The 25,502-nt window shown below is 40.1% G+C and overlaps 1 protein-coding gene and 1 long non-coding RNA gene across 8 annotated transcripts in view; both read left to right on the forward strand.

The window, feature by feature from the left end:
- The window catches only part of EFCAB6 (EF-hand calcium binding domain 6), a 234,318-nt gene that overhangs the window by 85,570 nt on the left and 123,246 nt on the right, over nucleotides 1-25,502 (forward strand). For all 7 annotated transcript variants that reach the window (XM_038550277.1, XM_038550279.1, XM_038550280.1 and 4 more), the window contains 2 exons: nucleotides 17,765-17,875; nucleotides 20,380-20,485. In XM_038550277.1, coding sequence (XP_038406205.1) covers nucleotides 17,765-17,875; nucleotides 20,380-20,485 — 217 coding nt within the window. The remainder of the gene's footprint in view (nucleotides 1-17,764; nucleotides 17,876-20,379; nucleotides 20,486-25,502) is intronic.
- Nucleotides 513-9,446, forward strand: LOC119873617. Its single transcript, XR_005365525.1, has 3 exons — nucleotides 513-1,103; nucleotides 3,752-3,813; nucleotides 9,368-9,446. It is a non-coding gene; the product is annotated as an uncharacterized LOC119873617 (long non-coding RNA).

The raw sequence follows: 25,502 nt of genomic DNA on the forward strand, positions 1-25,502 counted from the left end.
TTATGTAGTTACCTTTCTATGCCTCTGGCTTTTATGGCCTATCTTCTCTGATACTAAAATACCCATAACAGTTTTTTGGATGAGTGTTTGTCTGATATATCTTTTTCCCACCGTTTACTGTCACCATCACAACGTTTTAGGTGTGTTTCTTGTAAAATAGCGTTATCTGTATTTAAAACATTCCAAATGAACATCGTTGCCTTTTTAGCGGTCAAGTGTAGCATGTGACAAGCATGTTTGAGTTTTTTCCTTCTGCTTTATTGTTACCTCTCTGATTTCCTCGGCTCTGTCTTTTCCTTTTTCCCTCCTCCACTGTGTTTGGTTCCATCTCAGTTTTCCTTATCACACATTTTCCCCTCCACTGTCTTGAGACTTAAATATTTTATTTCTATTCTTATAGAGGAAGTTACCCTTAAATTTTTAACATGCGTTCTGAACTTAAAAAGCTGAAAGTTCACAATGTTTCTACCGTCCTGAATAAAACAAGCAGTTTCAATGTACATGTTACCACTGGCTAGTGTTTCAATCCAGCCTTATTTTGATAGTGTCTGAATTTGTCACTATTAGTAGTTTGTTTGTTTTTACTATCTGTGTTTGTTTAGGTTTTCCCAAGTTTACCAGTTTGTTGGCTCATCACTCTTCTTCCATCTCACCCCTCCTTCAGAATTCAATTTCCTGAAGTATATCCTGTAGTAGTCCTTTAAGTGAACTGTTGTGTGTGGGGGGAAGGTAGTCTTTGTTTTAAAAAATGTCTATTTTCCACTTACTCTTTAATGAAGATTGTGCAAGGAGTACAATTCTTGTCTGAGAGCTATTTTCTCTTAGCACTTTGAAGACATTCTTCACGGTCTTCTGGCCTCTAGTGTTGCTGTTGAGAGTCGGCTGTCTAATTGCCAATACTTTCTGGGTGATCTCTTTTTCTTTTTTTCTTTCTCTGGTTGCCTTTGAGATTTTTCTCTTTATTTTTGTTACTTTACAGTTTCCCTACAATGCATCTTGCTAGAGATGTCTGTTTATCTAACCTCCCCGGACTCCTGCCGTCTTCATGGCGAGGATTCGTATCTTTCATAACTTCTGGAACGTTCCCAGCTGCTACTATTTAGGTATTGCCTCCACCCTTCCTTGCCAGTCTTTTCTTCTGGGTCTCACTAAATATTTGTTGAAACTCCTCCTTCCACTTTCCTTGGCTCTTAGCCTCTCTTGCATTTCCCATGTTTTTATCTGTCCGGGCTTCATCCTGACTGTTTTCCTTGACTGTTTTGCTTTATTTTATTTTATTTTTATTTTTTAATTTATGATAGTCACACACAGAGAGAGAAAGAGAGAGGCAGAGACACAGGCAGAGGGAGAAGCAGGCTCTATGCACCGGGAGCCCGACGTGGGATTCGATCCCGGGTCTCCAGGATCGCGCCCTGGGCCAAAGGCAGGCGCCAAACCGCTGCGCCACCCAGGGATCCCTGTTTTGCTTTATTAACTGTCATCTGTGCCAGGTCTTCTCCCAGTCTTGCAGTGGTTGGTCTCCTAGCCCCCAGTGGGCATTAAACCCCAGCCTGTTACTGCCTGCGTGAAATCCCAGGGCTGCCGTTAACACAGCTTGCTGCATCCAGGTCTCACACCCTCCCCGGGCTCTTGTGGGAATAACTCACATTCTCTCTGCTCCAGAGTTGCTTCCCTCCATGCTTTCAGCATCCAGCACCTGTGGATTTTCCCTTTCTTGGTTTCAACTTCCACCATATGTTTAAAATGATTTCATTGATATACTTATTCCAGTAGGTGTTGATATATTTGATGTATTTGTTGATATATTTCTATGGTTAGACCCAGGAGGTTGGGGAGAGATCCACTGTGTTGCCAGAAATCTTACCTTAATATGTTCATGCTGGCTGGGAAGTTAGAAAAGTCTCCAGAGAGTAAACAGAGCAGAGTGGAAGCTTCAAGAGTTGAAGAGTCTCCCACATGGGTGGCTGGAGAAGAACGTTCCATCCAAAAGGAACAAGCAGCATTCCACAGGGGCTAGTTGATGGGGTAATGACCGCTTGTTCGGGCTCTTTAGTTCAATAGCCCAGAATGTTTCTGACCATTTCACTGTTGAGTCTTTGGTTTCTTTCTTTCTTTTTTTTTTAAAAGACTTTATTCATGAGAGTCACAGAGAGAGAAGCAGAGACATAGGCAGAGGGAGAAGCAGGCTCTCGGTGGGGAGCCCAACATGGGACTTGATCCCAGGACCCTGGGATCACAACCTGAGCCAAAGGCAGATGCTCAACCACTGAGCCAACCAGGCGCCCCAAGTCTTCAGTTTCTTTAGATTTGCATATGTTTGTTTGTTCATTTATTTGCTCAGCCAATCCACAGAGAGTTCTGGAGCCCTTACTATGGGACAGGCACTGTGTTAGGTGCTAGGGACTCATTGGAAAGGAAGACATGATCCCTGCCCTCAGAGTGCTACCTGCTGGCAGAGGAGAGGACAGTCCACAGACACACCCAGGGTGAAAGGAGGTGTGCAGTGTGACGGAGCCATAGTAAGAGTGGCAGGGAGGACCTCAGAAAGCTTCTCTGCAAAGGTGAGCTTTAAACAGAGACCTGAGGTGCCATGACAAGAGCCCCAGGACGAGCAGCCCCTCCATGCCATGGTTCTTGGGGCCTCGCAGAAGTCAGTGGGCAAAAGGAAGCCAGAGGTGGGGTAGAGGGTGGGCAAGAGCCTGGGAGGGGACTGGGGTTGTGGCCATTGTCAAGGAGGGGTCAGGGACAGGTTTTGCATCCGATTCAAGGCCAGAGTGTGAATACTTATGTGCATTTTTATAAGGATTGCCAAATTGTTCTGTGAAAAGATAATAATGATTTATATTACCATCAATGTTGTATGAGTGTTCTAGTTTCATATTCCTTCTGGCATTGAATATTAACATAGTTTTAAAATATTGATAGCTTAAGAGGTATAAATTGGTGCCTCATTATCCTCTTAATTTATACTTCTTGGAGCAACATTGGACTTGGACATTTCTGTGAGCCTGAGCGCTGATCGTGTCTTTCCTGATGTGAATCTGCCTCATGTCCTGGCTGGGTAATGCCCTCACTGGTGTTTTCTTAAGTCAATTTTATCACCTTTTTGTTTAATAATTGTTTATAATTAATTATTAAAAGATAACCCTTTTCTGTTGTAAGCAGGATACTCCCACACAGTATTGTTCCCAGCTTGCTGCTTTCCTTTCGTTCACGTGACACCTCATCGTTGTGAAGTTTATGTTTTAATATAATCAAATACATTAATCTTCTTTTGGAATGTCTTCTGTTGCTTAATCTATAAATTCATCATTCTTGCCCAGACTTGATGTAAAAACGCTTTCTACTATGCTTGTTTTTCTTATTCTTTGAAAACAAAACACTTTAATCCATCCTGACATAAGGTAGGCATCCAAATTCACATTTTTTTCCCAAATAGATAATCTGTTTTACCACCACCACTTATTATTCTTTCCCCATTGTTTTTAATGCCTGCTTTGTCATACATTCAATTCTCTCCATGATTTGCTTGAATGTGTCCTTCTAGTCCGTTCTATCATTCCATCGCTCTACCGTTCTTTTGTACATGGATGTTTCTGTGCTATGCTGCCTGTGCTGGTCCATCCACCTGCCCTGTTGTTTTCTGTCTCACCTTTAGAGAGAACACTGGGTTTCCTGTACTATCACAGTGGCTTTCTTGAATTTAGATGGTGATTGTTGGGAACTGACCACTAATTATATTGCGTCCTAGGACTAGAGGATCTCCTGGATTTTACCATGACAGCACTGGCACCCATGAAACAGTCATCAGAGGTGAGACTAGTGTCACCCCCAGTGGCAGTGAGTGGCACTGGCCCTGGGGTAGTGCTGTTTGCTCTCTGCCTTGCTCTCCTCTTCAGCCACCAAGAAGGTGGTACAGTACAGAGCACAGTAGGAGGGACAATGTGGGGACAAGAACACACCTGATGTTGCTACAAGTGAGTGCCCCGAATTCCCTTTGACCTGCGCTCCCAGCGTCATGGGCCTGTGATTGTGTTGGGCAAATCCTGTATGACATTTGTATCTAAAAATGCTTGCAAATTTCACTAAAAAAATGTACAAGAATGTCCTTAGCAGCCCTAGTCATAATTGACCCAAATGGGGACAGGCCTAAATGTCCTTCAGCAGGTGACCAGATAAGCAAACTCGTCCATCTATACGATGGCCTATTTCTCAGCAAAAGGAAGGAATCAGCTTTCCATGCATACAACATGGATGAATCTGAGAGACATTCACAAGAAACCACTTTCAAAGGCTGCGACTGTAGGATTGTTTATATGGCATTCAGGAAAAGGCAAACCAATAGGATCAAAGAAGAGGTCGGTAGTTTCCAGGACTCAGGGTGGGGAAGGCCTCACTCCAGATGGGCAGCACGAGGAAGATTGTAGGGTGATGGAGCCACTCTGCATCTTGTGCGTGGCAGTGGCTACGTGAATCTGTATGTGTGTTAAAACTCGTGAAAGTGTACACCAAGAGAAAAAAAAGTCCGTTTTAGTGCATCTTAATTTGAGAAATAAAATTTAAAAATACATCCTTTTTTAAAAAGGCAAACAACACAGGAAAGAATAAAGCAGGAAGTAAAATAAAATCTAAACCTTCATAATAACATGGTTTTGAGAAATGATTATTCAATTCAAGAATGGATAGTATAGGGGGAAAAAAGACATCCTTCGAATTTGTTATTTCGTAAAAAATACTCAAGGGCGTAAATTAAAAACCCTAACATCTTGCTAATAAGGCATAAAATCTTGACCCAAATAATGTTTCAGAGACTTTAAAAAGCCATTCTCCATATATATTTATATTTTAATGTAATGGTAGACTTTAATTGAACAGCTAAGTTGACCTTTATTGCTAACGTGCTGTGCTTTTCAATGTTGCCTAGCCTTTTATATAAAATACATCTGTTAAAAATAAAATCAGTGTTTAAACATGAAGAGTGGGGTTTGAGGGAGAGCTGAGAGGATGGAATAAATGCAGTGATTTGCTATGACTTGTGTATTCACTGGAGATACTTCCTCACCCATCACACAAGCAGGTTCTTGCTCAGAAACATCTTCTGGTGAGAATTTTCCCATTCATCCTGGTAACAATAACAGCCCAACAGAAGCTATATAAGCAGAAACAATAAGCCATTTAGCTCAAATTACATAAAGTGTAGAAGCAGCACCCAGTGGTATATTTTCCGTTATTGTCCAAATCTCTATGTGACATTCTGAAAAAAGCAAAGCAATAGGAACAGAAGAGAGATCAGTAATTTCCAGGACTAGGAGCAGAGGACTGTGTGGCTCCAGGTGGCAGCACAAGGGAGCTTTTTGGGGGTACGGGAGCTGTTCTGTATCCTGCCATAGGTCATCATAATCTGGTCATACGTTGGTCAGAGTCTAGGCAGAAAGCAGATGGACATGAGTTTATTGAAGGACCACTTACTCATGTGAGGGCAAGATTAAATGAAATGAGCAGATGGGGAAGCATTTCTCTCTCCTAGGCCTGAAAGGGCAGGAAAGGGAGCAGTTACTGAAAGGAACAAGATGGATAGCTAAAGGGGAGGTCACTGGAGGGCAGGGAAGGCCTAAGGTAGAATGTGGCCATGGCCACGCTACAGCTCAGCAGGGAGGGGGCTGGGGGTGTAACTAGCCTGCCTTCTCTCCTCTTGCTTTCCAGTCCCCTGAAATCTAAAGTGTTACCTACAATTACTGCTTTTTACATAGAGCAGTGGGAGAGATAGGAAGACACAGCATATGAAGGAGCTTCTAAACTCACATTACTGTAACTGGTCATAACTACAGTGTCCATTGTGTGTCCCCCTTACTTTCTCTGCCAGCATCTTGCTGGACAGTGTTGCTCACCTGCTGGGGTGCCCAACCTTCGTTTCACAAGATCTCAGTGCTTGATGGTCATTTCTTCATTTGGCTGCCTCAACTGGCTTAAGGCATGATAAGTTCTTTAGAACAGCACCTTAACCCCTGGGGATTTCCTCTCAGCTGACTCTAGATGAGTCATCAGCAAGGTACCAACTGTTCTAGTAAGTCTGTTCTGACGATGGGATATGTGGGGAGACCAGTGGATTCTGTGGTTCTGAAGTTATTGCTACACCGTCACCACCATCAGATGAGTCCCTTAGTTCAATTCTGTGATGCGCAGGACATCCTGGTGATGCAAAAGCATTATGGAGGTCCACAGATGATGGTAAATGGCAGAAGTGTTTCAGTCAGAAAGGCAAATTTGTATCTGAAATTTGTCAAGACAAATCATTGCTCCCTCCATGTTGAAAGAGGTCCAATGTCATCTTTGCCAGGTGACTGGAAAGCCCACCTGGATAAAGGGGACATAAAAGGGCTCAGTGTTCGCCCCTGCCATTGGCAGCCTGGGTACTTAGCTGGGCAGTAGTCAGCACAGCTTTAGTGATGAGAAGTCCCTATTTTCAAACCAATGCACAGTATCCGTTCCTGTCTCTGTGACCACTTTTGTATGGAAGCCCATGAACAAGTGCCAGATTACCTGGGCAAAGTGACAGACCTGCACCTTCAGGAATAGGTCAGCTTTCCTCCTGATAATCCCCATGGATGCCTCCCAGTAGACATTACATACGACATAAATACCTTTATAAGCTGTGCTGCTTTTCTGTGCTAGATGACAATTTACAGCCTGGGCCTTGCAGATTGCTTTTTCTTACTCGATGCCCCACTCAGAACTGCTGGGTTACCCAAGAACAGCACAGCAGATCAGAACAGCATGACAAAATTGTCTCCAAAATCCAGAGACACCCTTCAAGCATATGAGTCTTTTTTTGTGATGGGTGGCAAAAGGCTAATTAATTGGTTTTTCATCCTAGAGGGACTATTCCAGCATACCTTAGACTTCTGGATCCCTAGAAACTTACCAGACTGGAAGAACTTTAAAATTCCATGGGGTTTATCTTCTTTCCCTTTCTGAGGCCTCTGGGGTATTTGTAATTTCATCCTTAGTAAATCCAGTTAATATAATATCATCATGCATTGGGCCAGCGTGTTTGTTGTCACACACCATAACAATATATAGCTACTTGGTGGGGCATCTGGGTGGCTCAGTCAGTTGAGTGTCCAACTCTTGATTACAGCTGTGGTTGTGATCTCACGGTCATGAGATCAAGCCTCATGGTGGGCTCCATGCTCAGCATGGAATCTGCTTGAGATTCTCTCTCTCCATCTCCCTCTGCCCCTCCTCTCTGCTCACTCACCCTAAATGAGTGAATGAATGAATATATGTTCCCTCACATTATATTATGGCAGGAAGCAGGTGAGTTGACATGGTCTTGAGATAAGATTTGAAGGTACACTGATCTCCCTGCCCTCATAAAGGGAAACTTTAGAAAGAAATTGGAAAGTTAGCATTTGATACATCTATAGCTACATCACAGATGCCAGAGGCTATGCTGATTTGCATGTGTGATTGGCATCATCACTTGATTAAATTTACAATAATCTACAGTCATTTTCAAATATCCAAGTAGCTTTTACATTGGGACACAGTAATTTAGATGGAATATTGTAGAAGTCAACCTCTTGCCCTCATCTTTTAATCTTTGTTGCACTCCAGGGAGGTGGTATACTCTTTAAACTATCTGTTGGGTCTTCCACTTGGTCCTTCCTACTATCATAGCCCCTTATTTCATGGATCAAAGAACAAATGTGAGGGCTCTGCAGTGACTAGGAATGATTATTTCCATTATGTATTCTGATCTTGGAGAAGTAACCACAGGATGAGCCTGTAGCCTTACCAGGCCCACTATGACATAGACTTAGGCTTCATCTATCCCCCATAACCCTCCACTCTGACCGAGCAGCCTGTGCTGGCACTGTGGCTCTCCATGGATTATCATTAGTTCAGAGCTACTATTTAATAACCTTGAGTGGTCTCAGTGTTTTCTTGCCCTTAATGCATAGTCATTTTGGTAAATGGCTGAAGGATCTTTTAGGCAAGGTTTGAGGGAAGACTTACAGTATATGCATATGGCTATATGGTAGGGTTGTTCCTCAAGTATCCAGATTCCCCCTTAATTAAGGGGCTCTGGGTCTGTGAATTGGTTTTGGTCTCTGTGACCTGAGCAGCAGGTCATGAATTCCCACTTTAACAATTCAAGTCAGGCTTCTGCCCATCAGACCTAGAATTTTCCCTGTATTCTGTAAATACCAGGCAGCACCTTGGTCTTTCCTAAGGACCTTGTGTTCAGATAGCTAGTGCCAGACAACTTTGTGGGTTGAAACACCCTGATTATTCCCTAGCTTATTGTGGTAAGAACTCCCAAGGTGTAGCTATAGAAGGAAGTTTCCCAACTCCCAACTATGAGGACACCTCATGGCTGTTAATAGGTTAACTCAACATCATAAATATCTATGAGGGGAATATGTGGGATTTCCCAAACTTATTTGTTTGCAGAATGATGCTGGCCTAGATGGTCCTAGGAGCAATGTGCATAGCTCACCTCTACACTCATTAAAGTCATTGAATGTGCTTTTTCTTAACAACACACACATCATTACCTTAGAAACAAACCAATTCTAAACCACGATGCATAGGGCAAACCTACCCCAGATGAGGCAATCAGGGAAGACTTCTTGGGGAGTTGGCATTTAAGATGAGTTTTTCATTAAAGCATCAGGCATGAAGAAAGGAAGTCTGCTGGGTTGTGCAAACTTAGAGCACATCAGTCATGTTGTATTTGTTGTGGGAGAAAGAGCATCCCAGGCCAACAGACCTATGCAGAGGCTTTCATGGAAGTGGAAACTTGGTGTATTTGAAGATGGGAGGAAGGAAAACAGATTAGGGGACAGAAGTCAAAAATAGTTTAATGCTGGATGTGTTAAGTTTAAGATGCCTGTTAGAAATCCAAACTATTGATGCTGAGTAGGTTGTTGGAAGCTCAGAAAAAGAAGTCCAGGCTAGAGACAGAAATACGGGCATCAGCTTTGTTATAGATCAATGTAGATGGTAGCTAAAGCCAGAGAATAGAAGAAGTTGCCAAGAGAGTGCATGTGGTTAGAGAAGAGGAGTGAGAGATGGGCGTTGTTAGCATTAGAGATTGAACGGAGGTTCATTCCCCACACTTGTTACATCTTCCTTTTGTCTCTTACCATCATCATCCCTGCCTGTCGCAGGTCTCCCCATCCTTTCAGTTCTGATGACCCTCCTCTTAGCTGAAACTTCTTGGTCCCTCTGGCTCATGGGATTAGTTTCTCCACCCTTTTTCTCTTTGCCGCGTCCTCTGACAGCACCCCCTTGTTGAATGGAATCCAGACTCTTTGGAACAACATGACACATCTGTGTTTTTCTGTTCCCTTCTCCATAGATGGAGCCATGTGCTGCTGTAAGTCTCTACCTGAATTCATGGGATGGGAAAGTTGTATGGGAATGCTCCTGGGCACCCAACATCAGAATCCAGAGGGAGAGCTGGCTGAAGCAAAAAAAAAAAAGAAAAAGAAAAAGAAAAAAAAAAGTCCTTGGGACATTTTTAAGACTAAAAGACTCAGCTATATCTTTGTGACCTTTGGATAATGATTATTCATGTGATTTCTAGCAAAATTGGTGCTGATTTTCCAAAAATTGTTTCATTCATGTGTTTATTCATGTTGAAAAAAGCTGTACAGGCTCCAACTGGAAAATAGGGGAAACCATGAAAGAAAAAGAAATTACCCATCATAATAGCCAAAGATAACTGCTACTAATATTTTAGTATGTTTTCTTACAGAATTTCTTTGTGTGCACATGTACACACACTCCATGCACATTTAACATCGTTGAGGTCATTTGAGGTACAAATTGTGGTCTGTTTACTCACACGGTATTGTATCAGGAGCATTTTTTATGTCATTAAAAAGCTGTTGAAATTAATTTTTAATGGCCACAGTATGTTTTGTTAACCCTTGAGTCAAAGGTTTAAACATTTCTAAGGTTTCCATTATATATTGCTCAAATGCACTTCAGGAAGGTGTTAATTTATTCTTACAAGGGTGGCTTCTGAGAGGCTTTTTGCTGGCGTTCCACATTGCCACTTCTAGATCCTTGAGAATCTGACAGGTGAAAGGAGAGTTCCCTACTGCTGTTTAGATTTGCGGGTCCTTGGTTGATGTTGTGCTTGCACATTTTTCATGTTTAAAAGTCTTACATACTTTCTCTGTGAGTAATTATTCATCCATGTCCTCTAACCATCTTCTACATTTTAAAAATGTTTTACTCGAATATAAGTTACATAAAACAAAATTCATTCTCAAGGGCATAGTTTAATGAATTTGGCAATTATATCTATTTATCTAACCCCTGCCACAGTAAATATATAGAATACTTCCCTGACCCTACAATTCTACTCTTGGCCCTTTGTAACCAACCCCCTTCACTGACCTTCAGCTCCAGCAACCACTGATCATTCTATATCATTGTCAGTATAGTTTTCACTTTTCTAGGAGTTCTCATAAATGGAATAATACAGGATGTACTTTTTTGTGTTGGACTACTTTCCTCAATTACCATGTTTTTTTAAAAAAAGATTTTGTTTATTTATTTGAGATAGAAGGAGAGCAAGAGAGTGAGAGAGGGTGAAAGAGAGGGACCGCATAAGCAGTGGGAAAGCAGGCTCCCTACTGAACAGAGTGCCCAATGCGGGGCTCAATCCCAGGACCTCAGGATCATGACCTGAGCGAAAGGCAGACACTTAACTGACTGCACCACCTAGGTACCCCCTCACTTACCATGTTTTTAAGATTCATCCATCTTGTTACATATCCTAACATTTCTAATTGTTATTGTCATTATTTGTTTACCACAATTTGCTAATCCATTCACCATTTGACAATTGGGTTATTTTCAGTTTGGGGTCATTACAGAAGATGTTTTGTAAACATTTACGTACAGTTATTGGTGTGGATACATGTTTCCATTTCTCTTGGGTAAATACCTAGTAATAAAATTGCTGGATTGTAGGCTTGAGTGTATGTTTAGTTTATGAGACAGTGTCAAACTTTTTTCCAAAGTAACTATACCATTTTGCAGTTCTGTCAATAACATGTAAGAATTCCAGATGCTTTACATCTTCATTTATGCTTGGTATTGCCAGTTTTCTTAATTTTACCTGTTTGAGTAGTGTGTAAAGATATTGAATTCTGCTTTATTTTTTTTTTTTGAATTCTGCTTTAATTTGCATTGTCCTGATGACTAATAATGTTGCACCTATTTTCATGTTATCATTGGCCATTTATATATATTCTTTTTAAAAGTTTATATACAGGGCAGTCCGGGTGGCTCAGTGGTTTAGCGCCTGTCTACAGCCCAGGACATGATCCTGGAGTCCCGGGATCGAGTCCCATGTCGGACTCCCTGCGTGGAGCCTGCTTCTCCCTCTGCCTGTGTCTCTGCCTCTCTCTGTGTCTCTCATGAATTAAAAAAAAAAAATACAGAGGACGCCTGGGTAGCTCAGTGGTTGAGTGTTTGCCTTTGGCTCAGGGTGTGATTCCAGGGTCCAGAGATCAAGTCCTGCATCAGGCTCCTTGGAGGGAGCCTGCTTCTCCCTCTGCCTATGTCTCTACCTTTCTCTCTGTGTCTTTCATGAATAAATAAATAAATGAATAAATAAATAAATAAATAAATAAATAAATAAATAAATAATCTTTTTAAAAAAGTATATGTACAGATCTTTTGTCCATTTTATTGTATGGTTTATGTCCCTATTATTGATTTGTAAGAGTTTTTTACATATCCTAGATATGATTTCTTATTTACCTTCAGTGTGGCTTGCTTTTCTTTTTTCTTAGCTCTATTTTGAAGTACAAAAGTTTTTAATTTTAATGAAGTCTGTTTTATCTACTTAAAAATCTGTTACAGATAATTTTTACGGGATATCCATTTCAGTTGATTTTTGTGTATGGTGTGAGTTAAGGGTGGAGGTTCACTCGGTTTCTGTCTAGATATTCAGCTGTTCCAGCATCATTTGTTGAAAAGGCTGCCATTTCTCTGATGAACTATTTTGCACCTTTGTTGAAAATCAACTGATTATATAAGTGTGAGTAGATTTCTGGACTCTGTCTCTTCCATTATTCTATAAGTTTATTCTCACATCAATATCACACGGTCTTGACTACTGTAGCTAAATAGTTAAGTCTTTTTTTTTTTTAATTTTATTTATGATAGTCACACAGAGAGAGAGAGAGAGAGAGAGGCAGAGACACAGGCAGAGGGAGAAGCAGGCTCCATGCACCAGGAGCCTGATGTGGGATTCGATCCCGGGTCTCCAGGATTACGCCCTGGGCCAAAGGCAGGTGCCAAACCACTGCGCCACCCAGGGATCCCTAAATAGTTAAGTCTTAAAATAAGGTGTGCAACTCCTCCAGACTTGTTCTTCCCTTTCAAAATTGTTTGACTATTCTAGAGTCTTTGCCTTTCTATGCATTTTAGAATCAGTTTCTCAATATGCTTAAAAAAAATAAGCCTGTTAGGAATTTAATTGTGAATATAGTGGGGAGAATTGCTGCATTAACCATATTCAGTTTTCTACTCCATGGACATGGTATATCTTTCCATTTATTTAGGTGTTTAATTTCCCTAGGCAAGATTTTGTTTATAATGCTCAAATCTTATGTATTATATTTATTCCTAAGTATTTTTATGCAGTTGCAAATGAAATGTTTTAAAATTTCATTTTCTAATTATTCATGGCCAATAATTAGAAATACAATGAATTTTGTATATTAACTTAGAACTCTGTGACCTTACTAAATTCACTGGTTAGTTCAAATGTCTTCTTAATAGATTTTTCTAATGTTTTGAAATACAGTCCTTTTGCTTGTAAATAAAGGCAAGCTTGTATCTTCCTTTGCAATCTTTATGCCTTTTTTTTTTCTTGCTTTATTTTACTGGGTGATACATTAAGTCCAATGCTGAGTCCAAATGGCAAAATTAGACATCTTTGCCTTTTTCTGATATGATCTTAGGTAGAAAGCATTCTATCTTACACCATAGTGTGATGTTAGCCATGGATTTCTTATAGATGCCCTTTATTAGGTTAAGGGAATCCTTTCTATTCCTATTTTGTTGAATTTTTTTTCACATGTGTGTTTTTGTCAAATGATTTTTCTGCATCTACTCTGATATCATGTCATTTTCTTCCATTATTCTATTAAATAGTGAATTACATTGATTGACTTCAAAATGTTAGGCCAACTTGCATCTGGAATTAAACCCCACTTCATCATAATATAGTATCCTTTTTGTATATTTGCTTTTATTTGCTATAATTTTGTTAAAAGTTTTTTGGCATCTTTTTTCATGTGATATTTGTCTAAAGTTGCCCTTTCTTGTAAAATACTTCCCTCAGTTTGGGATCAGATTAACACTGACCTTGGAAAATCGGTTGAGAAATGTTTTCTTCCTCTCTACTTTCTAACCAGCATTATTTATTTTCCTTATATGTTTGATAAAATTCACTTGAGAAGCCATTTAGGTCTGAAGTTTTCTTTCTGGGAATGTTTTAAATTAAAAAAATTAAATATGGAATTATTCAAGTGTTCTGTTTCTTCTCAGGTCATTTTTGGTAATTTGTGTTTTTTCAACACATTCTATTTCATCTTAATTGTCAAATGTATTGACAAAGCTATTCATAATATTCCGTCATTATCCTTTTTTTTCTTTTTAAGATTTTGTTTATTCATGAGAGACACAGAGCAAGAGAGGCAGAGACACAGGCAGAGGGAGAAGCAGGCTCCACGGAGGGAGGACCCCAATGCAGGACTGGATCCCCGGCCCCCAGGATCACACCCTGGGCCAAAGGCAGGCGCTACCACTGAACCACCCAGGCTGCCCTCCCTCATTATCCTTTTAAAAAATAACCATTTTATTTCAGAACAGTTTTATATTTATATAATTATTATGAAGATAGTGCAGAGAATTTTCATATACCCCACACCCAGTTTCCCCTATTATTAACCTCTTACATTAGTATGGTACATTTTTCACAGTTAATGAACTAATATTGATGTATTGATGTAACTAATATTATGTTAATAGTGGTAACTATTTTGTTAGTCCATACTTTATTCATCTTCCCTCAGTATTCCCCTAATACCTTTTTCTGTTCCAGGATTATCACTTAGGATACCCCATTACATTTAGTAGTCATGTGTCCTTAAGCTTATCTTGGTTCTGACACTTTCTTAGACTTTTCTTGTTTTTTTAATGACCTTGCTAGTTTTGAGGATTTTTGGTCAGATATTTTATAAAACGTCCTCAACTGGAATTTTACTGATTAGACTGGGGTAATGTGTTTTTCAAAGACCACAGAGGTAAAGTATCATTCTTGTCACATTGTATCAAGGATGCATGGTATCAATATGACTTGTCACTGTTGAGGTTGACCTTGACCATGTGGCTTAAGATAGTGTCCTTTTATTTTCAACCTATCTATGTCTTTATATTAAATGTGCCTTTTGGGGTTCTTGGGTAGCTCAGTCAGTTAAGCGTCTGAGCCTTGATTTGGGCTTGGGTTATGATCTCAGGGTCTTGGGATTGAGCCCCACATCGGGCTCCAACTGAGTGTGGAGCTTGATTAAGATTTTCACTCTACTTCTCTTTCTGCTCCCTACCCACCATCACACATGTGCTCACTCTCTCTCTCTCTTAAAAAAAAAAACAAAAACAAAACACAGTGCCTTTTTTGTGAATGCATAAATTTGGATCTTTAAAAAAATCCAATTCAAATGTTTAGTCCATTAATATTTAAAGTAATTATTGAAAAAAAGTAATTATTGATATATTTGGATTTGGGTTTTCCTTTTTTTTTTTTTTTTTTTGCTTTTTGTTTGGTCTTCAGATTTGTTTTCTTCTTTTCAGATATTGGAATTTTTTTAGAACTCAATTTTAATTTTCTTATGGTCTTTTTACCTATACACCTTTGTATAATTTTTCATGGGGATTATAGTATACATTTTTACTGCTCTCAGCCTGTGTACAGTTAATACTGTTCCACTTCACATAAATTGTTGAACCTACATAAGCAATATGGGTCTACATTCTGCCCTCCGTGTCCTTTATACTGTGGGTACTATATGTATTATACCTACCTATGTGATAAACATCACAAAACAATGTTATTTCTTTTTTGCTTTATTTTTTTTATTTTTTAATTTTTATTTATTTATGATAGTCACAGAGAGAGAGAGAGAGAGGCAGAGGCATAGGCAGAGGGAGAAGAAGGCTCCACGCACCGGGAGCCCGACGTGGGATTCGATCCCGGGTCTCCAGGATCGCGCCCTGGGCCAAAGGCAGGCGCCAAACCGCTGCGCCACCCAGGGATCCCTCTTTTTTGCTTTAAATAACTATGAATAAATTAAGAAGAGTTTGGGCAGCCCAGGTGGCTCAGCAGTTTAGCGCCTCCTTCAGCCCAGGGTGTGATCCTGGAGATCCTGGGAAGGGAAATAAAGTTTTAGTTTTTTTATATTAATTTGTACAATGTTTTAAGAAAATCACCATTTTGTTATACATAATAATAGATAATTTTTGCAAGTCTGGCTCTTAAATGTTTAAATATTTCTGGCATACGGATTTTTTTTTATGTTGACATTATTAACTGGGGAAGTTTGTGATTCCCCCTCTTAAATGTTGCTTAAAAACCCTTTCTTATTCCAACACTAGGTGAGTAGGTACATGGATTTTCCTTTTTTAATGGTCCTAGCATTTATGTTTTCACTTCTTCATCTATTTTGAATTTAATTTAGTATATCATACGAAGATCTAATTTGATTTTTTTCCCAAAGAGTAAGGTAATTTCCTAAACATAATATACGAAGCTGATTCTACTTTTAATGGTAGGCACAGTGTTTCCATTATAGAAAATTAATTTCTAACTTGCTCAAATTTAAGATGAAAATATATAGTATTAACAAACTATCAAAATCTTAGGCAACGTGAGGAAGGCAGGCTGGGGACAAATGATGAAACTGTGTTGTATGTAAACAGCAGGGCATTAGGCCACTGTCACAGTGTACTTATTGATGTTGCCATGTATACCTAATGAAAATCAACCAATCAATCAATCAGTCAATATCTTTCTTTCTCATGAATACGTATATGATGCTAAGATCAGAAGTGGAAGTAATAACCATTTATCAAGCATTAGGTGCTATAATCACAAACATGATCAAAGTGCTATGCAAGTTTTAAATGCTAGTAATATTAATCCTTAGTGATAAATGCTATAAAGGAAGGAGGCATAGTGCCTCCTTATAAGACAAGGTAATAGAGCAAAGAGCCCTGGTTATGGAAATCGGAGAATGCTTTCTTGAGAAAGTAATGAATAAGTTGAACTTAAAACAGGTGCAGAATTAACTAAAGCATGGGAAGCAGGGTGGGGAGTGTGGCAATTGGCAAAGGAAGCAGCAAACGTAAGGGACCAACCGTTCTGAAGAACCAAAGGGCCAGCATGGCTGTATGACTGTGTGTGTGCGTGCATGTACACATGCACGTGCACACTTGCACTTTCTCATGTGGCTCACATTTGATCTACATGAGACCAGTTTCCTTACAGCCACGAAATTTAGCAATCAAAACAGGGTGGTCCATCTTGTGGTGTCTCCTGCTTCTGCATCTCACGCTGTTGTTTAAGGATCTCAGCCCAAATACTTTTTGCTCCCCTGTTATGGAAGTGTGGATGATGAGTAGTGTATAAGCCACATGGACAGTAGAGAAGGGTGTGCTGGTGATCTAGTACTGCAGGAGGGGCTTGTTGATCTAGCAGCTTTAATCCTTATAGCAACCCTCCCAGTAGTAAGGGAGGGTTCTCATCATTTTATAGATGAGAAAAATAGACAATTAGAGTAGTAAGCAACTTGTCTGGGGTCGCATAGGTAAGGAACAAAGGAGCAGGGACTTGCACTTTGGTCTTTCTGAGCTCTCATCAGGTTGCTCCCGCTGGCATCTTGCTCTGCTGATATCCCTGGGCCCTGAATGATGGGGCCATGTTAACTTTGGCCATTTGCTCTTGAACAATTTTCCGGGTACTTATTCTTGCTGAGATTTAAAATCTGTACTGGTTTTCAATTGCTACCATAACAAAATAGCACAAGCCTAGGGGAGAAGTGAGGAGTCTGTTTCTTGTCTTTTCCAGCATCTAGAAGCACCTGTGTTCCTGGGCATGTGGCCCTTCCTGCATCTGCAGCCTCCTCTTTGGCCTCTCCCCTGTCCTCATATCTTTTTCTGGCTGCAGCTGGGAGAAACACTCTGATTTTAAGAACTCCTATGATTAGATTGGCCACCTGGTAAGCTGGGTGCTCTCCCATGTCCACATCCACATCCTTAATAGCATCTGCAGAGTTCTTTTTGCCCTTTGAGGTCACACTCACAGATCCCAGGAATCAGTATGTGCATGCCTTGGGCCTTTATGCGGCCTCCCACAGTGACTGAGCTCTCCAGATAGTGACTTTGAAAGAACTATTTGGTGGGCATGAGAATTTTATTCAAATTGCTTTGTTTCTTCCTTCAACGTCTGCTACTGCTAAGGGAATACAGAGACATGGAGAATGAGTTTGATTTTCCTTGCTTTTTGAAAGTCAATTTATAGTAAAATTTTACTAAATTATTTTGTTTACCTTAGATTTGAAACTTCATATAAATTCATTTCCTGCCATCTTCAATTCATTATCAAGCAACTAATCCATGCAGCATAATAGAAAAAATGTTTAAAATAATACATGTTTTTTAAATCTAGATTTGGACTTAAAACCACCACCAAAATCAATTGGAAACAATTTCTAACATCACTTTATGAACCCCAGTGGTTGGAAGTCAACAATACAGTTCCTCCAACAAAAAGAAATAGGTATGTTAAAAAAAAACAAAAACTAAATTTTATTTACACATATTTGAATTACTTTTTCTTCATTTTTTTGAATAACAAATTAGTCTTCATTGGATAATTATGAACTTTACAAAGTGATTTATAGTTTGTCAGTTATTTCCCATACGGTATTCCTATTTAAAATGGCCTTAAGCTATAAGGTGGGTATACTTATAGTTTCTAAATGAGGAAATAAGACTATAAGGGTCTTAACTAGATATGCTCGGTGAGTGGAGGCAGAAATGGAGCTTGAATGTTTTAGGTATGCATATCAACACTCCCAACGTTATACTGAGCTTTAAGTGTATTCTTGGAAAATTGTGGAAGCGTGCTTGGTTAAGTGTTCTTTAGAAAGGAACAATCCATGTTCACTTGCTTCCTGACCCCTCTCTGCATGATGCAGGTATTGCAGGTCAGGGAGGATTATTTGCCTTGAGCACCATTATTTCTATTTTCATTCTAATGTCTATTATTTTTTTTTGAAGGCAGACAAGTATTTTATTTTTTTCTTTTTCTTTTCCTTTTTTCTTTTTTTTCTTTTCTTTTTCTTTTCCTTTGTACTTTAATGTCTATTATAACTTCAGATTTATATGATCACATAAACTGCGATAGGGCCCAAAATATTAAAAAAGTACTTAATAATATGACATTTTAGAATTTAGGCTTTTGCTCTAAGAAGTATTTTGTTTATGTTGATGTGTGTCCTGTATTGATCGCCCTATATAAATCTTAAAGGAAAAAACAGGCTTTTTATAATCTTGGCACGTTCATTGAAAGCACTATGCTCTATTGTAAAGTAAAATATACCACAGAGTTAATTCCCATTTCACTAGGTCCTATTCCTGTCTCACAGATTTATGAATATTTGATGAACTGCCCTGGTTACCAGCCTTCTAGGTATTTCTAAATACCTAGCTCTAGCTCCCTCCCCATCCCCCACACCCCCATTCCAATCCCTGAGATACAACTCTCAGAGTTTATTTCTTAAGTGAAGTTACTTCTATTTTTGTGTGTGGGGCGGGGGGGGGGGAGTTTAAAATGATTTTCTTATCTGAAAGATAGGAAAGAATTAAAATGTGAATTTTATTTACTTTGAAACAGTGATTCTCAACTAGAGGCAACCCTGGCCCCCTAGGAGATCTTTAGCAATTTCCTGAGACATTTTGGTTGTCACAGCTGGGTTGGGGATACTACTGATACCTAGCAGGTACAGGCCAGGGATACCACTAAACATCCCATAGTGCATGAGACAGTCCCCACCCCCCCACACCCCCCCCATAGAACTACGGGGCCCCAACATCACTGGTATTGTAGAAGGTAATAATTACCGCAGAAGTCTCCCTTCATTCCTACGCTAGTGATCTGTAGAAAAAAGGCTCCGGTGAGTCACATGAGCAACTCAGAGTCATGAATTCTGCTACTTTATATGTTTCTTAAAAATGGTAGTAGGTGTGTGTGTTTATAAGTTTTTATACAACTGGAAAAAGCTAAGATGGCTGTGTGGATGCAGCAATAAAATCCCCCCAACAAATTTGAGAATGGTTCAGCTGATTCACCATCATTCTTTGTTTGGTGGGAAATGTCATCCTGTCCCACTGAACACTGAAAACCAGAGGCTGACTGAGGCATCTGTAGTTTCATATTACAGGATTCTGCAGCCAGCCCTCTTCTGATCAGAGTCCAGAGTAAAGTTGGCTTTGGTCTCCAGAGTGGGTGGTCATAAGCCTTCAGGGGCACATGTGTAGGCTGATGGCTCTGCACTCAGGGGATGGATGGAAGGGGCAAGAAAAGGAGAGAGTTCCAATAATGTAGGTGGCTGTGGCCCTTGTCAACAGGGAAGGGAAGGCTGTGAAGGTTGACATTCCCACTACTTTAACATGGGAAGTGTGTGCCCAGTTATCATGTAGGTGAGTGTGCCTCAGGATACTGCCCATACACACAGGGAGGTGATGGTCTCAGCAGTGACCACACTTTCTTTCCTGGTGTCTCTCTCTCTTTCTCTTTTTATGAGAGAGAGCACGAGTGAGCAGGGCAAGGGGCAGAGGGAGAGGGAGAGAGAGAATCCCAAGCAGGTTCCATGCCCAGTGCAGAGCACCACGCAGGGCTTGATCCCACGACCCTGAGATCATGACCTGAGCTAAAATCAAGAGTCAGGTACCTAACTGACTGAGCCACCCAGGTGCCTCTTTCCTGGTCTCTTTGAAACTAAAGGCACATACTGGCAAGATGGCTGGCCACAGTTAGCCAGCATGGGGAGAGAACAGTGATGCCACAGCAAGAGTAATGGTGTCCACACCCTGTCCCCTGTCAGAGACCACCCCCCTGAATGACAGGTGGGCCTGCACAAGCACATTACACCTTCAGGAAGAAGAGCCACAAATAAAGTGTTATGATACAGTAAGATGCTTTTTTCCCCCTTTGCATTAAGAAAGAACAAAGCACAAGAACATAACCTTATTCCTGTTTTCCTCTTCTCCCTCCTGTAGAATCACTTCTAGAGATCAATCTTGCAAGGAAAACATTATCACAAAGTTATCTAGACAAGAGGATCACTATACATCATTGAAGAAAGCACTCCTGATCGCCAACACTGTAAGATTTTGAAACCTTTCTCTGGGGAAAACCTCATTGTTTCTCAGAATGTGAACACTTAGAACAAGGCCAATAAAAAAGCTGTATATTCATTCATTTATCCAGTTAACAGGCATTTTTTGAGCTCCTATCATATGCGAGGACTTATTCTGAGCATTTAGGACTATAGGGCCCGACCTCAGGAGTTGGGTGTAGTTGAGGGGATCAGATGACATAAAATGTGCTGCCTGGTAGTGAGGGAGACGCCAGGGGCAGAGAACAGAGTGTGGCAAGGTCATTAAGGAGACAGTGGCTGCCCATCATGAGTAATCTTAACCTCTTGAACCTTCCCCACCCCAGCCTAGAGTGTGTGGGTTCATAGCAATGTGTAGCCCATCACAGGAACGTTTTCTTTGTTCCAAAGAGCCTACCTGGTTTAATTGTACTACAGAGAGGAGGCTAATTCTTGAATTTGTAACCTGCTCAGAATATTAGCTCCTGTCCCACTTTAATGTTTATTTTAGAAAGCAGCATTTGGATACTTTTGAAACATGCAACATTTCCCAAGTTTGTTATTTACTAAGTATATTCAGTAACTGAATCTGTTAAATCTGGAGGAGTCCAGGGACTTGCTTTGCCTCAGACTCAAGTATGACTGTGTATAAAAGAGGAGGTACTTGGCCTCAGTGGCAGTCTTCCTATAAAGACAGCTACAGGACAGCATTATGGGAAGGGGCCCACATGGCCTGGAGGTGGCAAAGAGGTTTCCTCTTTGTACTGGAGACTCCTCACCCCTGTTGATCTAGAATGCCATTGCTTAGGGTTTCTGAGCATAGCGTAGACTCAGAGATTTGGGATTCTGTTTTCGGGAGAGGGGGGAACATTTTAGTTAGCTCAGCTGTACTAGTTAATCTATAGACATATATGATTTGGTCTCTTCTATTGAACAAACAAGAATATCGCATGCTTGCAATATGCCAGATACCGTCTTAAGTGATTTACTTGTCTTCACTCACTTCAGCTTCTCAGCACCTCTGTGAGGTAGACACTAATTTTATCTCCATTTGATCATTTCTATTTGCCCTCATTTGCCAAGGAAAGGGAGCATCAATAGTAAGTACCCAGCCTCAGGCTCCCAGCTAGTGAATGGTGGGGCCAGGATTCAAACCAACTACCCTGGGCAGAGCTGCCTGGGAGTGTGCTGGCTGGGCTTCCTCTTGGAGATAAATGAAGGTTTTTGTGTGTTTACCCGCCTCAGCACCTACTATGGTATATTAAAGTAATTTAATCAAAAATAGTGAAATCTCATCTCTGTTAATGGAGGACTGTAATCATGCTAACCACTCCAAATATTGGACTATTTACCAGTCATTGATGTACAAACAGAGCTGATCAACAAACATGTCATGTGAATGAGGAATCAAGCACCTGCCCCACGCTGGGCCCAGCCTTGGGCACTTAACACTGAACACATAGATGAGTAATACAAAGGCCCTGCCAATGATGAGCTCACACTCTAGAGTGTCACATAACAGCAGTGACCATCAGAAACCGTGGAGTTGCACAGTGCATGGTGCATGCAGAGTGCATAGATACATGGGGACTCCCAACCCCCCTACCATGTGCCTTGGTCTTGGGCACATTTTGGGACTAGGAGTAGGCAGGAAAAGGCATTTTGCCTGGCTGTAGAGGACAACAGGGGGAAGCAGGTCCCACTCCTGCTGTAGAGAGGGATGCAGAATTATTGTAGGAAAGACTGCTTTAGATCTGCTCCAACTCATGTATCCCAAGTAGCTGTATGTGCTACCTCTGCACGCTGCCACTTTCCCTCTGAGTGGACCCAATTACCTCAGTCACTCACATTTAAACCTGATACGGCTCCCTTTCCAACACCCAGAAACCATTTGTACCCTGCCTGTTCACCCACTCTTACTCTCAGTGTTATTATTTGTAGCTTACATTATTTCCTGAATAGACAGTCCAGAATTATCTTCCAGAAAATATTAGAATTAGTAATAGAATTTAGAAGGTCATTGGAAACAAGGTCACTGTTTTGAAGATCAATATTATTTCTATAAACTACAATAAATTAGAAAAAGAATTTAAAAATATCATTTCTAACAACATCTTTCAAAAAATCAAATGCCTAGAAACATACCTAATAAAAGAAATAATAACAATCCTTCACAAACTTTCAGAAAATATAGGAGGAAGGAGTGTTTCCCACCTCATTTTCTGGGGCCAATATGATCCTAATACTAAAGCCAGACAAAGAGACTACAAGAATAGAAAATCAAAGACAACATCCTTCATGAATATTGTTGCAAAAATTCTCAGCAAAATATTAGTGAACCAAACTCAGCAACTAATATAAAAAAGATTAAATGCTCTGACCATGTGGGATTTATCTCAGGATTGCAGGGTTGGTTTGACTTCCAAAAAATCAGTTAATATAGTAGTGCAATATAAGTAGAATTAAAGACATTTGAAAAGTCCAACATTGTTTTATGATAGCAACTTTCAACAAGAATAGCAGGGAAATTCCTTAAACTGAGGAAGGGCATCTACAATGAACCCATAACTAATGGCTAACCATAGTTGATGTTAAGAGACTGAATACTTGGGCAGCCCAGGTGGCTCAGTGGTTTAGCACCTGCCTTCGGCCCGGGGTGTGATCCTGGAGACCCGGGATCAAGTCCCATGTCGGGCTCCCTGCATGGAGCCTGCTCCTCCCTCTGCCTGTGTCTCTGCCTCTCTCTCTCTCTCTCTCTCTCTCAAGAATTAATAAATAAAATCTTAAAAAAAAAAAAAGAGAGACTGAATACTTTCCCCCAAGATCATGAAAAACACAACAATGTCAGCTTTTTGCTGCTTCCATGTGACATTGTATTGAAGTTCTAGACAGTGCAATCTTAAAAGAAAAGAAAAAGCATCCAGATTGGAAAGAAAGAAAAATGTCTTTATTCACAATGTGATACACATACACTTCTAGAAATAATGAGTTCATCAAGGTTGTAGGATCTAAGATCAATATACAAAATCAGTTATATTTCTATAAACTAGCAATGAACAATCTGAAAATGAACTTCAGAAAGCATTTCTATGATAGCATCAAAAAGACTAAAATACCTAGTAATAAATTTAACAAAAGCACCAAACTTAAATGCTGAAAATTCCAAAGCGCTGTTAAATGAAATGTAAGTGAACAAAGAGACATTCCATATTCATGGATTGGATGACTCGATATTATTAAGATGGCAGCTCTCTCCAAATTGATCTATAGATTCAATGCTGCAAACCCCATTAAAATGCCAACTGGATTTTTTTGCAGAAATTAAAAAATTGACCTTAAAATTCATATGGAAATGCAAAGGTTGCTGAATAGCCAAAACCAATCTTGGAAAAGAGGAATGAAGTTAGAGCACTTAAGCTTCCAGATTTTGATTCTTAGTACAAAGTTATGATATCAGGAGAGTGTGCCAGTGGCATGAGGATAGGCATATTGATTGATGGTACAGAACTAAGAGTCCAGAAATAAGCCCTGACATTTATGGTCAATTTATTTTTTACAAGATCAGTGTGAGAAAGGATCATCTTTTCAACAAATGGTTTTGAGGCAATTGGATATCCATTTGCAAAAAGATGAACTACCATATCCCATACACAAAAATTAACCAAGAATGGGCCATAAACCTAAATATAAGAATTAAAATGACAAAACTGTTAGAAGAAGGCATATGCATAAATCTCTATGACCTGTATTAGGCAAGGATTTCTTAGATATGACGCTAAAAGCATGATCCATAAAGGGGAAAAAAAAGCCCTGGTAAATTGGACTTCTCAAAATTAAAAAATTGTGCTCCAAAAAATAAGCCATGCTCTGGGAGAAAATGTATGCAAATTATATATTCGGTAAAGGACTTGCATGTAGAATATATAAGAACTCTTAGAACTCAGGGGACAACCCAGTGTAAAAAATGGCAAAATAGGGATCCCTGGGTGGCGCAGCGGTTTGGCGCCTGCCTTTGGCCCAGGGCGCGATCCTGGAGACCTGGGATCGAGTCCCATGTCGGGCTCCCGATGCATGGAGCCTGCTTCTCCCTCTACCTGTGTCTCTGCCTCTCTCTCTCTTTCTCTATCATAAAAAAAAGGCAAAATATTTGAATAGACATTTCATCAAAGAAGACACATGAATAGCCAACGAGCACATGAAAAGATCATCATCATCACTAGACATCAGGGAAACACAAGTCCGAAACACACTGAGACACCACTTCCCAGCCCTGGCATTCCCAGCCCTGGGATTTCCAGCCCTGGGATGATGATAATCATCCCACGTAGTCAGTAATAAGTGTTGACAAGGATGTGGAGATGGAACTCTCAACCACTCTCATGCTGGTAGAAATGTAAAGTGGTAAAGTTGCCATTAAAACAACGACATGGTCATTTCTTTAAAATTTAAACAGAAATGTACCACATGATCCAGTAGTTCCTCTCGTGGGTAGCTGCCCAAGAGAAGTAAAAACATGTCCACACAAAGACTTGAGTGCAAATGTTCCTATCAACATTATTCCTAATCTCCAAGCCAGAAACAATCCAAATGTTTATCCACTTGTGATTAGATAAACAAAATGTGGCATATCCATACAGTGGGATGATAACAAGGATAAAAAAAGAACAAAATACTGATTCATGATACATCCTGAATGAACCTCAAAAGCGTTACGCTAAGCGATAAAAGCCAGATGCGCAATGCATACCGATGCATATAGTGTATGCTTGTTTACCTGAAATACCCAGGAAAAAGTGAATACAGAGAGGCAGCAAATAGACGAGTTACCTTAGGTTGGGAAAACAGACATGAGATGATGGGACGTTCTGGAACCAGTCAATGGTGATGGTTTCATAATGCTGTAAATTTATTAAGAATCATAATTTTCCTACTTGGACATTAAAAATTTGATGATCACTCCCAAACCAAAAAGCAAGCAGGCATATTATTTATTTTTAAATAAATAATTTAAAATTAGTTAATTTT

Source organism: Canis lupus, chromosome 10 (genome assembly GCF_011100685.1).
Source record: "Canis lupus familiaris isolate Mischka breed German Shepherd chromosome 10, alternate assembly UU_Cfam_GSD_1.0, whole genome shotgun sequence".
NCBI classification, from domain to species: domain Eukaryota; kingdom Metazoa; phylum Chordata; class Mammalia; order Carnivora; family Canidae; genus Canis; species Canis lupus.